Genomic DNA, 18,813 nt, shown 5'->3' with positions numbered 1-18,813 from the left:
TCTCTTGCCAGATTTGAGCTCTGGTGGCCAGGATTTGAGGGCAGCTGCTTAGAAAGGCAAGTACAGAGCTGCACAGTACCCAAGCCACTGAAATGAACAGACTTGAGTGGGAGGGGCCTGAAGATTAGCAGACGGCTCAAGCATGATGGAGTTTGTATAATCTTTTAATGGGTAGCTATAATTTTTTTTTTTAATTTGGTCACAGCTGTCAGGTAAACTAATATTCATTCACAAATGGTTGGATGATGGATCTTAATTTATAATTTCAGTGTTGGGTAACTCTTGGCCAGGTGGCAGAGATGTACTAATCCCCATCTGTGAGGTATCACTTGGATTCATGTGTAGCGTTTTCTAGACCCCAGCCCCGAAAGTGATTGGTGTGAACCCAGTGATGATTACATGCTTCTTGTTGTATTGTGAAGAGTCTGTTCCTGGCATTTAAGGTTTTTATTAGTATGGAAACCTGAACTTAGTTGGGTTGTGCCAATTTATGCCCCTGTCCAGCAGTCACATTTTCATATTTTATGACAAGGAGGAAGAGCCAAGGATATTAAGACTGGGTTAGAGATAACTGTTCTAAGGACTTCCCTGGCGGTCCAGTGGCTGGGACTCTTGTGCTTCCACTGCAGCGGGCACGGGTTCAATTCCTGGTCAGGGAACTAAGACCCCACATGGCGCGACATGGCCGAAAAAAAAGATAAGATAACTGTTCTAAGCATGTTAAATGATAGGGATGCTAGCAGTTGTTCCTTCTGGTCTTGACACATTTACAAACACTGTAAAAAGCTTAGTCTTTCTAAAAAACATTCTCATCAGATTATATGGTATAAGTATGTATTTATGTATATACAAGTTCGTTCCCCCTAATCCTCCCCAGTACATGGTTCATAAACATACACGTAATCTGAGATAAAGTGAGTTTAAAAGTCGATTGGTGAGGGAGTCAGGAGGAGGCATGGGAGGGCAGGTAGGAGGAAGCCCCCACGGCACATTCGGGGTGGTCCTCGCTGCCTGTGCATGTGGCTCCCAAGATGAGCACAAATAGAAACACAGAGTGGGCTGTCCAGGAGAAGCAGACGTGCGTGTGTTGAGAGACCAGAGAGATTTTGCTCAGGTACCACGGGGCCCATGCACAAGGAGGCATAACTGAGTTGGACAGGGCCTTAATGTCATGACTGCAGAGAGTGCTGTCTGGCTCGTCTTGACAACAGCCCTTGACTGCCACCAGCTTCTCTATTGCCAGAGCTCCCCTAGATAAAGAGCTACTTCCAGAGCTAGAGGATGTAGTCTTATGTACTCTCTAATGATTTGGCTTAATCCAGAGACAAGTTTTCATATATCTAGAGCAGTGGTTCTTAGTCTTTAATATGCTAAGAATTACCTGGATTGGTTGTTAAAATACAGATTTCTGGTCCAAAATGTCAACAGTGCCGAGTTGAGAAACTCTGCTATAAAGTAACAAAATAAATTAAAGCTTCTAGATAAGAGGAAAGATGAAATAACAGACTTAAATAGAAGGCTGGAAGCCCACAGGTTTAAAATTTAAATAAATAAATAATCTGAAGGAAAAGGGATCAAAAATTAAGATTACAAATTTTAAATGTTGAAGTAAATGGAATAAAGATTTTAAAAATAAGGATTTCAGGCAAAGGGGAAGAAATAAGAAAGCAATAAACAAGTAAAAAGACAGAAAATAAAAGGCAATTTCTGAAAAATAATAAATGGCAAAATAAAACAAGAATCCAACCCCCAAAATCAAGATACTAAAATGAAACCACAGTGGTACATCAGCAAAGGTAACCATATAAAAGGTTATTTAGAAAACACAAAATGTTGCTTGATAAAGAAATCATTTGCATGAGAAGAATCCATTCCAAACCAATGCAGAGATGAGATGTTGACCAAGCCAGTTGCTGGTGGGTCTGCACCTTGAACCCCTGACCACAGGCTGCCTCTGCACCCCCTGGTCAGCTCCCACAGGGTAAAGTGAGCTCCAGGCAGGTAAAGTTCTGTCCACACACACACTCCAGGCATATTCTGCACATCTTACTTTACGTGTCATCTTTTTCTTCCCAAACTTGTGGTTGCTCCCATTACCTATGAGACAGAGGCCAAGCCCCTCCAGGGGGCTGGTCAAGGCCTTCCCAACCTACCTGCCCCATGCTGCACACCCGCCTCTGCTGAGCACTAGCCTATTCCTGCCCGGCTGTGTCCATCCACTGAGGCTCAGGCTGCTGCCTACCCAGAACGCCCTCTCCACCTGTCTCCTGCTCTCCAGGCCCTTCTTGGACAGGGACTATGCTACTTCCTGACTTCCTAACTGGTACTCATTGTGACCTGGTTTGGGTTGCCTTCATTTGAAGTCTAATCATTGCACTGGTTCCAAGATCTTTTAGTGTCGTGATCCCTCAGTACACTGTTGGCCCCTGCACAAGAGAACATTTTATACATTTCTTTTTTCACTGTCCTTTCTATTGAGTAGCTCTATTATAACTAACGGTTCAGGGAAAGAAGGTGTAGGTACTTTACAAAGAAGTCTATTTGTTCTAACAGTGAAGGTTCCTCATGCTATTTTTATTAAATAAGATCAATGGTTTTCGGTATCCAAATAGATATACTTTTAAAGAAAAAAAAAAACCATACTAAAAATTAAATCTGGGTAGGATACTCAAAATGAAGCTACCTGGGGACTTTGCTTTCTTAAAGGAAACTCTTTAATTTCCCATAACATGGTTTACTTAAACAAAAATAAGTGCTGGAATTATACTAGAGAAGGGTTGTCTATACTTGTGCCATGCTTTACTCTTGGGATTTAAATTTAGCTGGTGACTTTTCATTTGATGCCACCCCCTGGGCAGGAGCACTATTTTGTGTCATGCTTTGCACAGCAGGGCTAAAAATCCTCTTCATACAAATTCCTATGCCAACAAAGCAGGCTGTGTTGAACTGTAATTTAACAGACACTGAGTGTGGCTTTGAAGCAGGAAGAGTAGCACCCGCCTCTTCCAGCCAAACAATTGCTTCTTTTAAATAAAGCAGACCAATCCTGGTTATGGCTGTCTTCATCCAACTCAGAAACTATTCCCAGGCGTCTAGTGCACTGATGACTTAGGTGTAAAAATAAACAAATAGTTTCCATGAGCTTCAAAAATCTGAGTGGATCTTGTAGAGTCCTCTGACATACTGAATGACTCAAATGTCCTGAAAACTTTTGCCTGCCTCTCTAAGAAAGTTCATGAGGCTTTCATGCTTGTTTTCCTTCCTTAGTTCAATGGGGACTGCCCACCATCTCTGCGGCTGGTGTCATCGGCATGCTCAGTGCGGTCGTTGCCAGTATTATCGAGTCTATCGGGGACTACTACGCCTGTGCAAGGCTGTCCTGTGCCCCACCGCCCCCCATCCATGCAATAAACAGGTGCGTTCCTGAGAAAAAACGAGCTCTTCATCGGGCCCAGCGCTTCATACTTTGCTCTTTGGTTTGGATAACCAAGAGTTTCAACATGAAGTAGCCAAGCACCAGGGCTCTTTATTGGCTATTTATTTTGGACAAGTCACTGCCCCCATTTTGCCCTGATTTTCCTCATCCATAATATGGAGCAGAATTCCCACCCTTCGTCCTCATGGTAACAATCCTATAAGACATTCTCTGTGAGATCACTCCAGACCTTAGACCTTAAACTCACCAAAACAAGTACCAGGTACTGCCATTGTTCTTTGCTTGGTTTGGGTCATGGATATATTGTCCCCTTTGATTTCTTGTTTTCCCAGCTGTTCTATTCACAGTTACAATTCATATAGAGAGAGACAAGAGCAGGAATAAATGAAGTCTGTAGAATCTAGAGGTTTATGAGCTGTGGAGTTTATATTCTCAGCACATCTGGTCTTTAGTTTCTGGATGCTGGGGGCAAATTGGGCCCTGTGGAAGCTGCAGAGAAGAGAAAATAGCCCAGATCATTCCGCCTTTCCCAGCCAGCTGCCACCCTTCCAGAAGGGATTGTGTGTGATGAGATCCAAAGGGCTGGTGTCTTAGCATCTCTTCCATTGGTTCTGTTGGGGTTTAGAGTCCTGGTTTTTCTGTTTTTCTCTAATGGAGTTATTGCATATGAGTAAATTACTTACATACTGATTCTTTTAAAAGTTTTAATGTTTACAAAATTACAAAGCATTTCCTTTCTGATAAAACTATATAGTAATAGGAAAGGAATCAAATCAATGGATGACCCATGTTTGTCTTAGATTCCAACAAATGACTTTATATTTCTGGCTAAAATCTTTTAACTTGGAATAATTTTTAAACATTTGTGTCTGATGTGTGGTTCAGAGATGTGCTTCTCAAAGTTGAATGAGCATGGAGAATCCTGTTAAAATGCAGGTCTTCAGATCTGGGGTGGGGCCTGAGAGTCTGCATTGCTAACCCCTCCTGGGGAGTGTGGAGGCTACAGGTCTGTGGGCCCTGCCTTTGGGCCACAACCATTTAGAGTGTATTTCAGAGTATTTCTCCCATGGAATGAATGTTTTTCTTTCCCCCATTCCTTTACGTTTTAGGGGGATTTTCGTGGAGGGTCTCTCCTGTGTTCTCGATGGCATATTTGGTACTGGGAATGGCTCTACTTCATCCAGTCCCAACATTGGAGTTTTGGGAATTACTAAGGTACAAATATTTTTCTAATTAAATGGTTGGGCCTCAAAATGTTGATCCATTTCATTGATTGGTCTGGCCACTGTGAGTTCCAAAAGGATGGCCTCCAATTCCGAGATCATCTTCTTCCCCATCTCTTATTTTTTCATTGATGGGTTTTTGGAATGCTGATAGAGGTCTCTTTCGCCTTGACTGACCTGGGTAGGCAGGCATCAGGTGCTATTCCTTCATACATTCCACAAATTTTTATTAAGCACTGACCCTTTGCCAGGCTACTGTTCTAGGCACTTGGGATACATCAGTGAATAAAAAAGAGAAATATCCCCATCGTCTATGGAGTTTAGATTCTAACAGAGGAAGACAAGCAATAAATAGTAAGCATAATAAGTATGACAGAAATATGGGGCAGGGTGGGGGATCAGGAGGGTAAGTGTTAAATCGGGTAGTCAGGCTAAGCCGCGTTGAGAAGATGACTTTGAGCAAAGACCTGGCGAAGCTGAGGGAGGGAACTGTGCAGGTACCTGGGGAGGGGCATTCATTCCGGCAGGGCAACCGCCAGTGCAAAGCCTATCACAGGAGCAGGCTGGCACGCTGCAGATGAGCAAGGAGGCCAGTGGGGCAGGAAGCAGAGAGGGGAGTAGGCGTCGGCCTGGTAGGAGCAGGTGAGGTTCTTGGGGTAGCTGAGGGCCAGGTGCTGCAGCCCTACAGGCGGCCAGGGGCCGAGTGGAAGTGGGGGCCGCAGGGTGTGGCTCCATCTGATTTTTTTTTTTTTTTTTTAAAGAATCACTATGGCTGCTATGATGAAAGTAGAACATGGTGGGCGGGAGAGAGGATAGAAACAGGAGACCAGTTAGGAGATGGCACTAGTTCTAGATGAGAAATTATATTACTCATTACAAATAAATCAATCTTACAGTAACACAGTTTTAAAACTGCAGCAGCATCATTCTTCTCTTTCAGATGAAATCTGTTGTGGAGTTAGTGGCAGAACAAACCACAGTGAGTCACTCAGGTTGAAGCAGTGCCTGGGTCTGAAGTCCTCCCCACTTGTCTCTCCTCCCCACCCCACTCCAAACACAGACACCATAATCCAGCTTCAGTAAAAAGGAGGCTGCTTCTCGGCCTTTCAAATTTACTAGCAAATAAATTTTATATCCCAGTTGCTTTGGGCCAAAGCTTGCTGTTTGCCCAGGGTGTTGAGGAATGCGGCTCGGCCCTGGCCATTGTATGTTGCGCAGCTAGACACCGTTAGAACTGGTTCACCGTCTAGGGTGGCCTGCATGCGTCAGAGGTCTTCCTCCTGAACTTGAGAACTTGGGGGTGGGCTGGAGCCTTCTAGAACTGTTTGACCTCTCTAAAATTAGAAATCCTTCTCCAGCCCTCTGCAAGATTATATAACCAGATAAAAAGAAACCAAATACTTAGTTTGGTTAATTATAACTGCAAATCCAAGTGAGAGGGAGCAGGGCATGCATTGTGCAAGCCTGACATGCTGGTTGGTTTCCTGTAAGTTGGCCAGGCCATCACAGAGCTCAGCCTCAGGTGTGCTGGTGGCCCCACCTGCTGCCTGTTGCTCCTGGCACATGACATGTGAGGGCTGCCTGATGGGCACTTCCTCCAGGATGCCTGGGTTCTATTGCTGCCCATAGTGAGAGCAGATGCTGAGCACACAGAGCTAAGGGAAGGGTCAAATGGGCACCAAATGGGGCATAAGCCACTCACTCTTTAGCCAGTTTGCTGCCATGAACCTGTAGACATATAACTAATCCAAAATAACGGAGTAGTAAAATTATTATAGATGGAGAGACTCTTGGGGAAACAGTTTAACAAGCCAGCTCCCTTTCTGCACCTTTTTAAAACACATCATCACATAATTTAACGAAGGTCACTGTAGGGAGTAAGTAGTGCTGTCACTAAGGTTCCTTCTAAAACTTGACTGAGCTGGTTTGGGGAATAATTATCTTTATTATAATTTGGATGGTGCTAGCTTATTCTGAAAAGGCACCCTGCCCGCATTTTTTAATTGAGCCAATTGATCTTACCTCAGAATCCCTTTGGACCCACTTACCCTAGGTGAAGGTCTTATCCATTTGAGAGCAGTATCAGCCCTGGAATTGGTTTCCATTGCCCTGACTCACAAGGGGGTATAATTGAGCCATCTACACAGATGCCTTGGGGTGGGGAAGAAGGACTTGCACCAGAAACTTCTCTGTGGCCTGAGCCATGTGGCTGATGGAAGATTCCTGCCCAGGAAAAAGGAAGCACAAGGTTATAGGCAGTATTCTGCCTCTTGTCCAGCTGAAGGACTTGGCACAGTCATTTTTCTGATTAGAACTGAGATCTGAAATCTGACAATTCTAGATCTAGATCTGTGTTGTCTAATATGGTAGTCAGTAGCCCCATGTGGCTGGTGGCTGCCAAAGGAAAGCACAGATACAGAACGTTTCCATCACTGTATGAAATTCTTCCAGACAGCACTGTCTGGACCACTGTCTCAGACTTCCAGAACAAATAGAAAGAGGGTCATCTGTGGCTCTTGCGGAGAATCTACCTCCATTTCCTGGCAACTCCACTGTTTGCTATCCTTCATCCAGTTATGGCGTTCCATGTACAGACATGGACATTCTAACTATTTGATCAGAGTTGAGGCTGCCTACCCCATTGTGTTTTCTGAAGTTCTGAGGGTTGGATGGGTTGGATTCCATGTGCAGGACTTCTCTGCTGAGTGTGTTCCAGTGTCTGTCCCACAGAGAAGGGCAGCATGGCATGGTAGGGAGGTGGCTGCTTTGGATCCAGCCCTGGCTCCATCACATTCTCCGAAAGTGACCACTGGCAAGTTACGTCACCTCTCTGAGTTTCTATACCCTTGTCTATAAAGATAGCTTGCAAGGTTTTGGAATTAATAACTTGACGTAAAGCACCTAGCATGGGCTAAATAAGCAAAATAGAGATACTGTTATATGATATTTAGCCCTAAGTTTATTTCTAGGAAGAGTAAACACCATCTTCCCTGGCTGAACTGTCTCTTTGATGGTATCCAGAGGGAGGTCATTTCTTCTCTGCAGCATACCACCCTGTTGAACACTTTGGAAAGTCAGAAATGCAGTGTCGATTTTTCAATGGCCCTAGGCAAAGCCACAGTTCAGGAAGGAGATCAGAAGGGAGTCTGGGAGGTGATTCCAGGGAGTGGAGAAAGGAGATATGAAGGCTCCATGTAAGCACCAGCAGGGCAGGGATTTTAGGGCTGTGTCTCTGGTGTTTGGAACAGAAATGTATAATAGGCACTCAGTTAATGTTTGTTGAACAGAAGAATGGCTAACTTGCTGCTTTTTTTGGACAGCATCTAAGGCAGATCAGCCTTCCTTGAATGGTTTTCATAAGAGATTTATTGTTTCAGGCATCCCTAGGGCCAGCTCAGCCCTCCCCCCCTGCACACCTAACAGGGCTGACCCTGCTGGGAGGTGGATCCCTCTGTCTGGTTGCTCTTTCTCTTACTCATGCCTCAAGACCATCTCCAGGGAACCCTCCCCAACTTTTCAGAGTTATCTCCTCCCACTGGACTCCCACGCAACATAACAATTGCAACAGTACAATTATTTGATCATAAGCTTGTGACTTACTCATCTTTGTATCCATCACCACCCCCCATCCCAGTTTCCCAAGTGCTGGTCACGTAGTAGGTCCTTGAAAATGCTGAAAAACAAGCTATTTGTAAATGAAAGCCTTCCTAATCATGTATTACAGCCAAGCGTAAGTAATTTTTGCTCCGTTTGCCAGTTTGCATGACCTTTTCACTGCTCCCCTGCACATAGTGGTGGTATAATGGGAGGAACTGTAAGTTGGAGTAATGGACGCTAGGCTCCAGTGTCAGCTGTGACTGATTCTAGCTGGACAGCTCAGTGAAAGATTCAATTCTTATTCTGAACTTGACCCTTGGGCACATTGAGAAGCTGTTGGAAGGTCCAGCCCAGCATCATCCAGGAGAACAGTGCAGTAGTGGAAATGTTCTGTACCTGCACTATACCCTGTGGGAGCCCCCAGCCACACATGCCTACTGAGCACTTGAAATGTGGCTAGTACAACTGACGGACTGACTTTTACATTTCATTTCATTTTAGTTACTTAAAATTTAAGTAGCCATCTTCTATTCACTGTAAGTCATACATAAAGCCCTGTGGGCACTATTCCATTTCTGGAACCTCTTTTATCCAGTTTATGTCCTCAGGATGTTTTTCTGGGAGAGGCAACACAGAGTAGGGGCCAACAGTGCAGGATTCTTGAGCCCAGTGCTAGCTCCATCTCTCGCTACCTGGGTGACAGTGGACTAGATGGACGCTTCTAGAAGGCAGAGATCAAGCTTAACCAATAAAGTTGGGACCACATGGGAAATGCTTTACATGGTGCCGCAGAAGTCCAGAGTTGGGGAAGCCAAGCCTTGGAATCAAAGAAGGCTTTGCAGAAGAGGTAGCATTGGGGTAGTATTTTGAAAGATGTGTCTGAGAACTGGCCAGAAGGGGGATGAGAACCCGAAGACTTAGGCAGGGGACTGACCTCCCAAGTCACAATGTTAAAGAGGTCACTCCATCGTAGTGGGGAGGGCATGTGGGCAGAGGAAAGGCCAGAGGCAGCAAGTTCAGGTGGGAGGCTGTCAAATAACCTAATGCTTCCCAGGTGCTGTTCAGACTATTTTACATGCATCTCATTTAATCCTCAAAGCAGAAGCACACCGTTCATTGTTACAGAGATGAGGATCCTGCCACCCAGAGAGGCTAATGCCTGTCTCATAGTTAGAGGTGGAGCAGAGACAGGAGCCAGGCAGCTCCTGCACTCTTTGGTCTCCAGGCTGTGCCACCTCTAATGAGTAATACACCAGGAGGAAAAGTAGTTCCAGAAATGTTTGGGGGTTTTGTCTGATGTGCCAGAACCCAGAAGAGAAGCAGGGGCCAAGTGTAGTTTTTGCATTTTGCATTTGAGACACTAGAAGATCATCCTGGCCAGTGACTGTGGGCATTAGAAACCCAGGACCAGAGCGCAGGAGCAGGTGCACACTGAGGTGACATTGCCCAGGGCTCGGAGATGCAAAGGCTGAGCCCCAGGATCCCCGTAGTCAAGGAGAGCAGAACAGTCAGCTTCTGGCAAGAACCGGATGGGATGGAAACAAGGAAAGGTGGTGGTAATCTTTTTACTCTAGTTGTGTTTATAGTAATATTTATGTGTTTAGAGTATTGAGTACTCTAATTGAGTATCCTCATTGTGAAATGAGACTGAACCCTCTTAACTAAAAGTTTTAAGAGTAATCCAGATTTTGCCTGTGGGTTTTGTCACATTTTCCCACGGGGCCTGAGTAGTTGTGTGTGCTGCTGGAGAGCCTTGAGGTGAACGCCTTTCTCTGCCCTCTGTGTGTCCCACAGGTTGGCAGTCGTCGGGTGATACAGTACGGCGCAGCACTCATGCTCGCATTAGGCATGATTGGAAAGTTCAGCGCCCTCTTCGCCTCGCTCCCGGATCCTGTGCTTGGCGCCCTCTTCTGTACTCTCTTTGGTAAAATTCCATTTCCTTGATAGCCGGCTTCCTTCTCAGGCTCCTTTTCTTTCTTCACATTTGCTAAGGAATCCCTTCAGTGAGATTGAAGGTAACGATAAATTTCTTTTTTAAAATACAAAAGGACATACCTTAAAAACATAAAAACACATATCACTTTCTGAGTTGAATTGATGTTAAAGGTAGAATAATTGAGCTAGGAAAAATCAAATTAAATTTTATTCCCTCTAATTGCCATTTCTAATTGATTTAAACTCAGATATCTTCCCCTCTGGGCCATTTAAAACTGACCATTTTTACGATGGGACTCGATCTCTGTGCCATTCAGCTGTAGTAATCAGGGACTTGATATTTGGGTGCATTTCCCAATGTAATTGAAATTGTTTGAATCAAGTTTTTGAGGGAGAACCAATGTCCTTAGTTTTCTGCCTGGCCTAAAAAAAGCATAGTGGGATGTTTATGCCCCTTATTTAGGCCCAAATAGTGCCTAGGCCGACGGTCATTTGGATCAGAGACCCAGGTTGTCACATTTTGGTCCCTGTCCTGTCACTACACAGGTCTCCCAACCTGTTTCTGATGGGACCGAGAAAGGACATTGTAGGGAGTCTGTCTTCGACAGTGTATCTATCATCCATGCCATAGATGAGATAATGGAACTTGTGGTCTAATGTTTTTCTCTCCAGGAATGATCACAGCTGTTGGACTCTCTAACCTGCAGTTCATTGATTTAAATTCTTCCCGGAACCTCTTTGTGCTTGGATTTTCAATCTTCTTTGGGCTTGTCCTTCCAAGTTACCTCAGACAGAACCCTCTCGTCACAGGTAGGAAAAACAGGCCTTGAATCTTGTGGGGAAGTTGGAACCACAGCCAGCAGTTCACAAACAGCTCACCACCAGTTGGAGGGGACTTTGGAACTTCAAGAATCATTCTGATGAATGTTCATCTATGTTTTTCATTTAAATCCCACTTGGCCGAAGCTTATCTGGAAGCCCTTTGCACTCCTAACCACCTGTTTTCCATAGCAGGTGAACCATTTTACATTCCCACCAGGTATGTGGGACACAGTGATTTCTATTTCTCCATATTCTCACCAAACCAAACACGTGTTATTTTTCTGTTGGGGATCATTATATTTTTAAATATAGAAAGTGTGTGAACTTCTGTCTTAATATATCTCATTCATGTGATAACATCTTTAGAAATAAAGTTGCTCCTAATTAAAAGAAGCTAAGCACTAATTAGTAACCCAGAATTCTGAAGCCCTTCATTTGATTGCTGACTCCACAAATATTTTTGTTGTCTTGTTATTCACTTTGTAAAATTTTCAGCCTTACAACAGCCATCTTTTATATTGATTTTTTTTTTTTAATCTGCAAACAACACCCCCCTCCACCCCCAAAGTCTTCATAGTTCATTACAGGTTGAACTTCACTCTGTTAGATTTATCTTCTGTGAACCATTGTTAGGAATTTTCCTTATGGAGATAACTTTTGATTATTGTTGAAAGCATTCATAGTAGTTTAACATGTTACTGGCAAAAATTTATCTACACGTGCATAGCAGAAATTTACACTTTAATGCACTGTATTGACGGACTGGCAATTAGTGTCCACCCCAGTGTTCCTTTCTAAGTCAAGGGCAGGCCTATTCTGACTGGCAGTGACCAGTTGCTATGTCATTTTCAGGGATAACAGGAATCGATCAAGTGTTGAATGTTCTTCTCACAACTGCTATGTTTGTAGGAGGCTGTGTGGCTTTTATTTTGGATAACACCATCCCAGGTATGTGGTATATATCAAACATGCTTATTACATACGTAATTACATACTTTTTTTTTGCCAAATAAATATGGGAAGCAGGAAGAGTGAATCAGTTCAAAGCAATCACTGGTTAAAACTGTCTTTTCTAAAGTGGTTAAGATGACACTTTCAGCCACCTTTCATGAATCACTTTTTTGCTAATAAACTTAGTTTTTTTTTTTCCTTCTTGCTGAATTACATTTAAGAAAAAGCAGATGAATTCCTTGCATATGGTGAAGTGGCAGCGGGATGCCTTAAGCATGCTCCAGCTGCCTGCCCTTCTGCTCAGCCTTGCCTGGAGCTCTGCAGTTTGGCTTTTGTTGACTTGTTCACACACTCCTGAGCCAACTGCTACCAGTGGGCAGCACTTCTCCTCCTTGTGGAGCCTGTCCTTTAAATGAGTCATTCCAGAGGCAGACCACTGCCAGGACCAGTGCCTGAGAGATGTCTGGAGTCAGCTCTCTCTGCAACACCCATAGCCCTTGTTTCACAGCTGGTGCATTCTATGCCAAGTGCCGGGTGATGGACTAGGATATGATGTGGGCCCTGCCTTGGGGCCTTCCCAGCTTCCTAGAGGAGGCTGCTTTGTATCGTTGTAAAGTGCTGCCATGGATGCACTAGTAGATTCATCCACTGTCAAGGAAGGATGATGTTTATTCTTGAGCTTGAAGGTTTTATTGAGATTTTGCCCGTAACCTACCTCCAAAAAGCCTCAATCAAGAAGAGGTTACTAGGGGAGTGAGGGGTGAACACATCTGGCAGAAGGAATCACACACATGAATAGGTGGAAGGTGTTAGATTTGTGGGAGGCCAGTAACATCCTCTTTCTCTCCTAAGTCAGCACTAAGTGAGAGAGAGACAAAGGAGTCAGGCAGATGGAAATTAAAGTCAGTTTTATTAATGAAATGCCCATGGGAGGGCATAGCTTATATGTGAGAGGTTCCTAAGCCCTGCACCATAGAGTCAAGCTCACCACCCAGGCTCAGGCAGAGAAGTACATTGTTAGGGCTCCCATGTAGCTAAAAGCAGGTGCCAGTGCTCCTCTCTGCACTGGAAAGATTTTTGAAAAGGAGTCCAGGAGTTGCTGAACCCTGTCGGTCCAGATCTTTCTCCCTGACTCATCTGTCAGGGTACAGAATTGCCAGGAGTGTTATGCCAGTGGCAGTTCATCCTCAGAGGAGCACAACAAGTGGGGAATATGTGACAAATACACCCCCCACCCACTGAAATGGAGCAAAACAGTATAAAAAGTGATATGTCTGGATGAGTGGTGGGTGGGTGTGCAATGACCAAGTGGTGAAGGCATTGTGAGTTGTAATAATGACTCTGGGCCCCATTTTGCAAGATCAGATTGGCGTTTTAGAGAGAAGTGGTTGTTTTGAGGGATTAGTGATTCTTAGATTTCTGGATTGGGCATCGGCTACTCCTCAAGTGTTCTTTTCTGTCATCCCATTCCTTTCAATCTATGAGATAGCAGCAGTGGAGAATCTCAATTCTTGGTAGAACTATTTAACTAAACATTCCATTGTTCTGTTTTTGTTTTGTTGTGTGTGTGTGTTCCACAGGTACTCCAGAGGAGAGGGGAATCAGGAAATGGAAGAAGGGCGTGGGCAAAGGGAGCAAGTCTCTTGATGGCATGGAATCCTATGACTTGCCATTTGGCATGAACACTATTAAAAAATACAGATGTTTCAGCTACTTACCCATCAGCCCAACCTTTGCAGGCTACACATGGAAAGGCCTCAGGAAGAGCGCTAACAGCCGGAGTTCAGATGAAGACTCGCAGGCCACAGTATAGCCGTAGCTCGCCCTGTGGCCCAGCCGCAGTGAGGCATGAACCTGTAGTTCCTTGCTGAGTAACAAGCAGTAACATATATGTCTGTAGATCTGCAGTTACATTGTCCACCCCAGAGCTAAGACAGATTACAAGTAGCTTTTTTGTTGTGGGTTGTGATCCTGTCTAATATGGTGTCTCACCTATCTTTTTATTTAAGCCCTTGACCCTTTGCCCTTGAGAGCATCCATTGCTGGCCATGGTCACTGAATTTGAAGTTCCTGTCCTCCCGTGGGAGTGGATGCTTGAAGCCCACAGCGATTCCTTGTTTTCAGTCCCCTTCTAACACCCTGTGCTAGCTTTCTTACAGGCCATCTCCAGGGTCCAGGGGCTTTCTGTGCTTGGAAGCACCAGGACCTTCACCTGCAAAGACCTCCTCTGGTCAAGGGGCACCAGTATCCTTGCATTGTCAAATGAGATTCTGTGTTCCCTGATACTCCTGTAGGAGGTGGCTGCTGGCCAGTTGAAAACAGTGACATGCTTACCCTATGCCCAAATCTGTGCATGGGTAAAGTCTGTACAGATATAATTAAAATGGAAATTGGGGGATTGGACGGGAAGGGAAGGTACCTTGAAATCAGTATCTGATTCTCAACTGCACTTTCTTGGTGCCACCCTGGCCCAAGCTGGGCCAGCACATCTCATATTGGCCTCTTTTTTTTTTACTAGTAGCTGAGACACTCTATCTGGCATTTATCACTCCTGGCTGGTGTGACGGGTATAGAGTGCCCATGAGGGCACCAAGCAGGTGTTTATGGGGGTCTTGGTTCTGCTGACATGTGGATGTCAGTTATTGTTGTGTGTATCTATTATTACAAGATTTTATTCCTATTTAATGTTATTGACTATAGATTTTTGAATTCAGTGTTTTTCCATGTGACCCTCTTACCTTACATACCTATTACTCGTCCCTCACCTCCTATCCCCCATTAAGAAAGGAACCAGCATTTGTAAAGCTGTTGACACCATCAGGGAAGCTTGTTGTCCTGGCTCTTAAAGGCCAGTAACCATTATTGTGGTTGTGTTTTGTATTGCTTGATACCATGAAAGTGTAAATACGTAATGCTTAATCTATTTATCAAAACTGACTACTGGACCAGAGCCCAGAAACCGTGGGTTAAGTTATACGTGAATTTGTTTTGTGAAGAAGGGAAGCTGCGGCAGGTGACAAACAGCCGCCATATTGAATGGTGCGGCCTCCTGGAAAATTAATCACTGCAGTTCTGTTGCCATTCATATCTGGCAGTTAAGGCTTAAGGAGACTTTCTGTGAGTTGCCATGTTGAATGTCCACTGGCTTTTGATTTTGCAGAGGGGAAGATTAGATCCCCTGGCCAAATGCTGCCTTTCCTGTTTAAGTTATTGCTGAAGGTAGTAAGAAGAGCAGCTGGCAGGCCCCCTCTGTTGAATTCTAATTAATAATATTAAATTGTTTCTGACAAAAATAACTTTTATTGAATTTGGCTTGAAATTTGCAATCAAAGGAAAATCCTGAGTGACCTTGTTTCTTGAGGTAGTGCTTCTTAAGTATTTACCTGGTTGTTTACCAGGCAGTGAGAACATGGCTCTTGGCAGCCTTGTGTCCACATGGTGAACTTCCTGCCCCCGCAGCTGGCTCAGCTCACCACACTGGGATGTCTTTGGCAGCATTATTGTGTCACTACAGCCTCCTTGACCCCTGTAATGTTTGGGGCTTTAAGGCCTATTCTGGCAAGGACACTTCAGAGCCACTGCATTGTTTTGCCAAGACCTTATTGCAGATTAAGTAAAGAACTTAGATTCTAAATTTAAATTTGTATGGTATGTTCTTTTTGAAGTGTATTTGGTGCATATTTACTTTAGAAGCACACTGGTTAAGTGATTTTCATCTGTTTGACTTGGTAAGCCCTCGAGGCTGACAGCCCTAGTTGTCCCCTTAGTTGCTTAGTTCCTTCTATTTGTATTTTGCTCAGCATCTCCAATTTCTCTCCTCTGAACAATGGGGAAAATTGTAAAACATCCCAGAGATTGCAGTATTCTAGCTCTCTAGATGAGCAGAAGGACCAAATATCCAAATGAAAGCCTCTGAACCATTGGTAATTCAGGAACAAGTTCCTTTCAGCTTAACTTGACCCAGGTATCTTCCCTCCCAGTGGGTAACACTCAGGGCATGTGCTTCAGATGTCTAGGAACCCTCTCCCTTCTGAAAACTCTCCTGGGCCGGGCTTATTGAGAGGTTTCAGATCTGCTGGTCTGGGGGGATATTTTCCGTAAGCCTTCAAATGTGCAAAGAAGCCCTGTGCCCACACCTCCTACTGGAAAAAGAGGGTTTTCGCCCTTCTTGTTCCATTGGGGCCAACTTAGATTCTCTGCCCAAGGTGGGGGAAGGGGACAGGAGATTAAGAAGTGTCCCCTGGCCAGCAGATACGCTACAGAATGAGTCTGTAGTTGAAAGAAAAATATATTCATCTGCTTCTTGTGTTTAAGCACACACCTGAAGGGGAGGTTTTGGGGGACACAGTGGCCATGCACAGTCTGTGCCTGTGCACCTCCCACTTGCATTGCTAGGGCCACATACCCGCTATGCATTGGCCAATAGAATGTTTTAGGATATTTTGGATGTGAATGTCCTTGGGCAGGGCATTCACCCTCCAATTCCCACGTGAATACCTACCCACTGTTTTCACATTTACATTGGTGATCCTGATGTGGAAAGTAGAAACTTATAAATAGGACAGTAGATGCTGCAATATCACTGTGGCGGCAAGGGCGAACCCACCACTGGTTTTGATAAAATATCTAAATGGTTCACAATGGGAAGTGGCTCCAGTCTTTGTAGGCAATTTTCATTCTCATTCTCACTAGGGAATTAAACATAGATTCACTGATACAGAATCTTTCTTAAGATGGTTTCAAATGTTAGATTGTAGTAAGTTTCTTGTGATTGATCAAGGCAAGGGAAGTGGCTTAACCATGGGTCCTTATGGTTTCCCGTTTTCATGGTAACAAATTCACACACAGGATTTGCTTCATACTGTAGAATACTGGCTTTCATGATGACAACCTGGTTTATGCATGAATATTACAGTATTTCCATATAGTAAAATAACATTTCTACCCAGGATAATAGTCACAGTTTTCCAGGGAGGGAATGATAATTTTCATGACAATGTCATGTGATGATAGAATTTCTCCATTGATGAATCTTTCGTATGTGTGTATACTTTATTTACCCATGCATATATTTTATGACCATGAGCTAAGTTGTTATTTCTTTAATTCATGTCTCTGCTGAAATATTGGTACTAGCAACTTAGACTTGAAGTTGGCAACTATAATCTTCCATAATATCGATGCCACAAGAGTGGTCAGGCCAGATAGGAGACGAACAAGGAGCTGTGGCGGAAGCCTCATCCCAGAACCTGTCTGGCACAAAGACAGGCAGCATCCTGCACACTCACCCCCACGGCTTGGGGTGGATGCTCAGCTGCAGGCAGCAGGCCTGGCGTGACTGTTGCTGCCCCCTGGTGTGCTCACCCAGCTGTGCCCCCTGGACACCGTGGCAGCCTGAGCTCTCACAGGGCCCACTTCTCCAGGGAGCCACTGTTGGCTTTGGGGAAACACCTGGGGCCTCACATGCCATGCGTGTTGTGCTCTGTCCCCTTATGATTTTGACACAGAGAATAGGATCTCCTCCACCCTCCACCCTTCCCGCAGTCACAACTGGAGTAGTGCAAGAAGATTGCCCGTTTTTGCCAGCGTTCAGCATCTGCCCGTGGACCTGTGAAGCACGTTAGCGCAGAGGATCCCTTTTCAGCAGCCTCCACACATTCCTGTCCTTTTAGTCTGTTCTTGACTGTGCCTCGTCTTCACTCTACACTAGTAACATCCAGCCTCCTTAGAATTGCTCTCTGCGTGTTTCCCAACACTTAGGACACCCTTCCCAGTGGTGCCGTCTTACTGACAGTCAAGTTAATACCCTTTTTGTTCGTTCGTAACAACCTTTGTTTGACATGTTAATAAATTTCTGACTGTTCTTAAAACAGTGGGGATGCCTATATTTTCCTTAAGTTTTTGTGACTGACTTTGGCTATATACCTTTCTGGGATTTTGTTTGTTTTTTATTTTGCATACTGAGGGTATTTGGGGTGGGGTTGTTTTTTGAGATGTCTAATTCTTTTATGGAGTTTTTAAAAAGAATTTTCATATTGTTTTTCTAACATGGCTTCATTAAACGTTTAAGTATTTTAAAAATATGTAATATTTGGACCAGATGTTGTGAATAATAGTAGAGATAAAGCTATTTTATTCTGTATTTTTAAAACTGTTCCGTACAAATAAAAGCTCTCCTGGACACCGTTCTGCTGTTCACATACCTTCTTTGGCTGGTCTTTAAAGAAACCTGTCATTATTTAAAAGTCATCACTTAGGGGAGGGAACTCGACTAGTAAAAATTTTAGTTCAACAAGTTCACCTTTGTTAGATACCTCGAAGACTCAAAGGAGGAAAGCAGTTGCTGAAGTATCATTGGCCCCCACAGCTAGAGAACCACGGTGGGCTCCTTGGGAGGATGCCCAAGGGGGAAGGGAGACCTTGGTTAGAGGATGCACTCATGCTGGACTTTGGCATGAAATTATGAGTCTCTTAGTAAGTTAGTGATATCTGGAGGCTGGAGACCTTTTAGGGACCAGAAAGGCTGTCGTGTCCACACAGTGGAATCAAAGGCTCCCAGAGCAGTCTTGGCCCCTTCAGGCCAACTGTTTAGGCTGGGACGGGAAATGCTGAGGTGTGGGTGCCAGAAAAAGCTCAGAGCCAAGCCTGAGAGCAGCTGGTGACAGCTCATTCAATCAGAGGCGTGGCTCCTGGTGGGGTATGAAGACAAGTCCAGAAGTGTGTTATTGGTGTGTTTCTTAATTTAGAACAGACTTAGAGCTCCTCCATCCCCATCTCTATCCCTGGTTTGTCTCTGGCAGTTTCAGCCATAGTTACCACCACAGCCACACCTATAGGGTGTTCAACCTG

At 44.4% G+C, this 18,813-nt stretch overlaps 1 protein-coding gene across 4 annotated transcripts in view; it reads left to right on the top strand.

Annotated features, from left to right (window-relative positions):
* SLC23A2 (solute carrier family 23 member 2) overlaps window positions 1-18,150 on the top strand; it is a 141,888-nt gene extending 123,738 nt beyond the window's left edge. For 3 of the 4 annotated variants that reach the window (XM_082359061.1, XM_082359059.1, XM_082359060.1), the window contains 6 exons: window positions 3,268-3,415; window positions 4,546-4,651; window positions 10,051-10,180; window positions 10,864-11,001; window positions 11,866-11,961; window positions 13,545-18,150. In XM_082359061.1, the coding sequence (XP_082215187.1) occupies window positions 3,268-3,415; window positions 4,546-4,651; window positions 10,051-10,180; window positions 10,864-11,001; window positions 11,866-11,961; window positions 13,545-13,777 (851 nt within the window). In that variant the 3' untranslated portion in view covers window positions 13,778-18,150. The remainder of the gene's footprint in view (window positions 1-3,267; window positions 3,416-4,545; window positions 4,652-10,050; window positions 10,181-10,863; window positions 11,002-11,865; window positions 11,962-13,544) is intronic. The other variant, XM_082359062.1, reaches the window with a different exon arrangement.
* Window positions 18,151-18,813: the final 663 nt, after the last annotated feature.

Source organism: Balaenoptera borealis, assembly GCF_965194805.1.
Source record: "Balaenoptera borealis genome assembly, chromosome: 16".
NCBI classification, from domain to species: domain Eukaryota; kingdom Metazoa; phylum Chordata; class Mammalia; order Artiodactyla; family Balaenopteridae; genus Balaenoptera; species Balaenoptera borealis.
Note: the sequence above shows the minus strand (reverse complement) of the source record. Positions and strands in the feature narration are given on the sequence as shown.